This window comes from Sinocyclocheilus grahami, unplaced genomic scaffold (genome assembly GCF_001515645.1).
Source record: "Sinocyclocheilus grahami isolate Dianchi unplaced genomic scaffold, SAMN03320097.WGS_v1.1 scaffold292.1, whole genome shotgun sequence".
Classification (NCBI taxonomy): Eukaryota; Metazoa; Chordata; class Actinopteri; order Cypriniformes; family Cyprinidae; genus Sinocyclocheilus; species Sinocyclocheilus grahami.
Window position 1 is genome coordinate 334895 of NW_015505471.1, and position 6000 is coordinate 340894.

The 6000-nt window shown below is 37.5% G+C and overlaps 1 protein-coding gene across 2 annotated transcripts in view; it reads left to right on the plus strand.

Annotated features, from left to right (window-relative positions):
• LOC107600818 (autophagy-related protein 16-1-like) overlaps nt 1–6000 on the plus strand; it is a 32254-nt gene that overhangs the window by 15671 nt on the left and 10583 nt on the right. For both annotated transcript variants that reach the window (XM_016292787.1, XM_016292788.1), the window contains 4 exons: nt 1898–2003; nt 2081–2230; nt 2350–2397; nt 3253–3354. In XM_016292787.1, the coding sequence (XP_016148273.1) occupies nt 1898–2003; nt 2081–2230; nt 2350–2397; nt 3253–3354 (406 nt within the window). The remainder of the gene's footprint in view (nt 1–1897; nt 2004–2080; nt 2231–2349; nt 2398–3252; nt 3355–6000) is intronic.

The following is a 6000-nucleotide window of genomic DNA, read 5'->3' on the forward strand; positions in this document are numbered from 1 at the left end:
ATTAATTAAATTAATATTTGAATTAATTTGTGGCCACTGTCCATATTTCATTCATTTGTTTCCTAGAAAACCCATGATTTAACTAAAATGAGGGAACGAATTCTTAATTAATGGCCACAAAATCATTTCATTTCGCCCCGCATGTTTACCACAGTATGAGATGCGAAAACCGCGATTAAAAGTGCACGACAATAAAATAATCCTGTGAAATTAGAGGGCGAGACCGTGAAGATTTGGGAAAAGAAATAATAAATATTATTAAATTCGTGACCGGCTGGCAAAACAGAACATAAAGCCGCATATGGCATGAATGCAAAAGGTCACGAATGTAACATTTGCCTGCTAACCCATTATTTCTGTTATAAACCAATCATCACATCTATTCATTTTACGATCTTGCTACTAGCCTTTTATTTAGACTAAAACCCCCTTTAATTCGGGTGAGGAGTCCATATTTCATTCATTTGTTTCCTAGAAAACCCATGATTTAACTAAAATGAGGGAACGAATTCTTAATTAATGGCCACAAAATCATTTCATTTCGCCCCGCATGTTTACCACAGTATGAGATGCGAAAACCGCGATTAAAAGTGCACGACAATAAAATAATCCTGTGAAATTAGAGGGCGAGACCGTGAAGATTTGGGAAAAGAAATAATAAATATTATTAAATTCGTGACCGGCTGGCAAAACAGAACATAAAGCCGCAAATGGCATGAATGCAAAAGCATGGTCACGAATGTAACGTTTGCCTGCTAACCCATTATTTCTGTTATAAACCAATCATCACATCTATTCATTTTACGATCTTGCTACTAGCCTTTTATTTAGACTAAAACCCCCTTTAATTCGGGTGAGGGAGCTGGCGTTTGCACGTCCTGTCATGCTGGTGAATATGCCGCTGCAATAGATGCATTTTGCAGTATTAAGGTTACCGATTAATCAATTAATTGATCGTTAATTTAAATGACGCTCGATCATGGAAATAATCGAAAAGTGACATCCCTAATTTGAATATCATGCAATTTTAACATTTTCATTAAATATTAGTTCATTTTTCATTTTCAACTTTAATTGCATCAGAATTTCAAATGAAAACTGTAAAAAATTACATACGAATCTCATTAATATTCATTTGTTTAATTAAATATGAATTATATTTACCTTAATTTAATGAATTTTATAAGTTTATTGTAGTTTAATTTAATTGTAATAAATTTGAATTTAATTACATTAATACTTGTTTAATATTTAACATTAAATTAGTTTGTTTTTCAACTTTTCATCAGGTTTCAACTTTAAATGCAACAATTTCAAATCAAAATTGTAAAAAATGGCAAACTAATTATTCATATTAATTTGTTTAAATATGAATTATATTAATATTTAATGAATTTTAAATGTTTATAGTAGTTTAATTTATTTTTAATATTAATTTAATTTAATATTACATTAGTACTTGTTTAATATTTAACATTAAATATTCGTTCGTTTTTCAACAGGTTTCAACTTTCAGTGCTTAAGATTTGTATAAACTGACATAATATTAATTTTAATTCACATTAAATCATATGTAAGTTCCTATTAATTACATTAAGATTAGATTATAATATCTCCTATAATAAAAGGACCAGTCGAAAGTTTTTGAACGGTAAGATTTTTTTTTTTTTTTTTTTTTTTAAAGAATTCTCTTCTGCTGTAAAAAACTTCTTACTGTTCAAAAGCTTTTGACCGGTAGTGTGTGTATATATAATATTAAATGTAAATTTTATGGTAGTTGACAGTTTATTGAACAGTTATTTCTCTGAATTTGTTCATAAAAGTTGCTGGTTGCTTTTAAATGTCTTGAAGTATCGACCTAATAAGACTGCTAAATAAAACTTTTTCTTTTTCTCAGGCATGAAGACGGTGTTTGCTGGTTCTAGCTGTAATGACATCGTCTGCACGGAGCAGTGTGTGATGAGCGGACACTTCGATAAGAAAGTTCGTTTCTGGGACATCAGGTGAGTCGTGATTTGACGGAGTTAGACTGCAGTGCTCGAATACTCCTGTCTCCGTCACTATTGTTTCTGGTGTTTAGGTCGGAGAGTATCGTGCATGAGCTGGAGTTGCTGGGACGCGTTACATCTTTGGACCTCAATCACGACCGGACCGAGCTGCTGAGCTGCTCTCGTGACGATCTGGTGAAAATCATCGACCTGCGCAGTAATGCAGTGCGACAGACGTTTGAGTGCGTTGCTCACACCTTTTCACTTTATATAATCGTTTATTTATTATGCATTGCTCTTTGGTATTCCAACTTAAAATGCATTGAGATTTCATGTTTGTATTACTCCGGTCTTTCTGCAGTGCTCAAGGTTTCAAGTGTGGTTCAGACTTCACCAGGGTCACGTTCAGGTGAGAGCAGCAAAGTGCATGAGTTAAAAAAAATAAAATAAAAATTCTTTATTTACATGCAGATAAACAGAAAAATTAATTTTTTTTAAAAATTGTTTATATTTTAAAATTGTTTATGTATGGCTGCACGACTGCCAAAAAAATTCATTGCGATTACTTGGTTCAAATCACAATGTTTGACAGTTATTATTATAATATTAATGTAAATGTTTTGGTTGTAAAAAAAAAAAAACATGACATGTATGATGTTAATTACAATTGTACTGTAAACAAATGAATATGTGATGGTATTATTATTGTTTAATATAGTTACTGGACCTTTTTCACATTTCCGGGTTTCTCCGCAGCGGAAGTCGTCATAGTTGGGTTAACTTCGAGAGCAGTGAATGGGAGAGAACCACAAATATATATTTTTGCATTCCCATTTGCTCAAATAGCAAAAGGAAAAACTCCACGATAGTGTTTTCGTGACTTTCAATAAAAGGGAAAAAAATTGAGAGCGACTCTGAAGAGAGAACAATGTCAAATTTACCGTCCCTCCCATAGAGCTGCATTAGAAACACCCTCGCATTAGCGTTAACTGTTTATTTATTAATTTTTTTTTTTTTGTAATTGTAAACTTATAAACGCGTCATCGCAGTCTTGTGAAAAGAGTCCATTGATTTTATTTAATTTAATTTTTTATTTACTTTTAAACATTCAAACCAACAAGCTTTTAGCATTTGAAATCCTCAAGCTTTTATTTTTGTTGATGTCAATGTTACATTTAATTGAATTAGTTTCATCAGCTGAAAGCTCATTAATCACCAGACTGCATCTGTTTTGCACCTTTCTGGACTGTGTTTGTGTTTTCAGTCCTGATGGGAGGTATGTGGCGGCCGGTTCTGCAGACGGCGTTCTGTACATTTGGAACGTTCTGACGGGGAAACTAGACAAAACCCTTGATAAGGGTCACAGGTGAGCAGGACCACTCACTCACTCTCTCACACACACAGACGCGCGCGCACACACACACTCTCTCACGCACACACGCTCACTCACACACACACACACGCTCTCGCACATGCTGTCTCTCTCGCTCTCGCTCTCTCTCTCTCTAGCTTTTAGCATTTGAAATCCTCAAGCTTTTATTTTTGTTGATGTCAATGTTACATTTAATTGAATTAGTTTCATCAGCTGAAAGCTCATTAATCACCAGACTGCATCTGTTTTGCACCTTTCTGGACTGTGTTTGTGTTTTCAGTCCTGATGGGAGGTATGTGGCGGCCGGTTCTGCAGACGGCGTTCTGTACATTTGGAACGTTCTGACGGGGAAACTAGACAAAACCCTTGATAAGGGTCACAGGTGAGCAGGACCACTCACTCACTCTCATGCACACACGCTCACTCACACACACACACACACGCTCTCGCACATGCTGTCTCTCTCGCTCTCGCTCTCTCTCTCTCTCTCTCTCTCTCTCACTCACACGCGCACTCACTCACTCTCTCACACACTCACGCATACACACACGCTCTCACTCTCTCACACACGCTCTCGCACACACACACACAAATTGAATTAGTTTCATCAGCTGAAAGCTCATTAATCACCAGACTGCATCTGTTTTGCACCTTTCTGGACTGTGTTTGTGTTTTCAGTCCTGATGGGAGGTATGTGGCGGCCGGTTCTGCAGACGGCGTTCTGTACATTTGGAACGTTCTGACGGGGAAACTAGACAAAACCCTTGATAAGGGTCACAGGTGAGCAGGACCACTCACTCACTCTCATGCACACACGCTCACTCACACACACACACACACGCTCTCGCACACGCTGTCTCTCTCTCTCTCTCTCTCTCTCTCACACACACACACACACACACACACACACTCTCTCTCTCTCTCTCACTCTCTCTCTCTCTCTCACTCACACGCGCTCTCGCACACGCGCTCTCGCACACACTCACTCTCTCACGCACACACACACGCTCTCGCACACGCTCTCTCTCTCTCTCTCACTCACACGCGCTCTCGCACACACTCACTCTCTCTCTCACTCACACACGCTCTCGCACAAGCTCTCTCTCTCTCTCTCTCTCTCTCTCTCTCTCTCTCTCTCACACTCACACACACACACACGCTCACTCACACACACACACACACGCTCTCGCACACGCTGTCTCTCTCTCTCTCTCTCTCTCTCTCACACACTCTCCCACACACTCTCTCTCTCTCTCTCTCTCTCTCTCTCTCTCTCTCTCTCCCTCACTCGCGCACACACGGGCTGTACCACTGGTGTACCACTCACTGCATTATATTCTCAGAATATAATACAGAATATTCTATATATTGCCTAACATTTGTTTTATTGTAACAAAGAAAGATTTGTCATATGACTTTATAGTTATTGGTTCTGAAAATGTGAATTTTTTATTTTTTATTCCGTTTTATGAACTTTTGGTTTATTACAGTGTAAATGAGAAATCATGTTTAAGTGCATTGCATTGTGGGGTATCTCTCTCTCTCTCCCTCCCTCTCTCGCGCACACACGGGCTGTACCACTGGTGTACCACTCACTGCATTATATTCTCAGAATATAATACAGAATATTCTATATATTGCCTAACATTTGTTTTATTGTAACAAAGAAAGATTTGTCATATGACTTTATAGTTATTGGTTCTGAAAATGTGAATTTTAATTTTTTATTCCGTTTTATGAACTTTTGGTTTATTACAGTGTAAATGAGAAATCATGTTTAAGTGCATTGCATTGTGGGGTCCAACCACACATTTCAGGTAGTATACTGCACATTTTAGGAGGTGATCTGGGTATTATTACATGTATACAGTAAAATCACATACTCTGCGTCTCTGTGGGTCTTAAAAGACTCTCAAAAAGCTCGTCGTTTTCCGCAGTTTAAAGGGATAGTTCACACAAAAATGAACATTCTCTCACTTAATACAAATTCTGTTATTCATCTCTTTAAATCAGTCTTGGTCTTAAAATCACAGCATTAAATGTTGCATGCACTTGAGTATTTTCACTGTACCGTCTCTGTGGGTCTTAAAAGACTCTCAAAAAGCTCGTCGTTTTCCGCAGTTTAAAGGGATAGTTCACACAAAAATGAACATTCACTTAATACAAATTCTGTTATTCATCTCTTTAAATCAGTCTTGGTCTTAAAATCACGGCATTAAATGTTGCATGCACTTGAGTATTTTCCCTGTACACACACACACAGGTTTGTTTTTGTGAATTGTGGGTGCATTCCATAGGCGTAATGGTTTTTATACTGTACAAACTGTATGTGCTATTGCTCTACACCAGTGGTTCTCAACCTTTTTTTCCACCGGGCCGCACTGTGGTCCAAGTGCAAGTCTCGCGGGCCGCACTCATACCATTTACATATTACATCAGCAATACAAACCAACCTGATTTATAATATTATATCCTATATATTATGATATCTAATCGATTACATTCATTGAAATACATAAATAATTCTACTCCCCATAAATAACACCCAATTTTGTGAACTTCGGCTCGAAAGGAATAACAGCTCAATCATAGGCGGAGATTCACTTTTATGCATGGGGGGGGGCACCCACTGGCAGACGA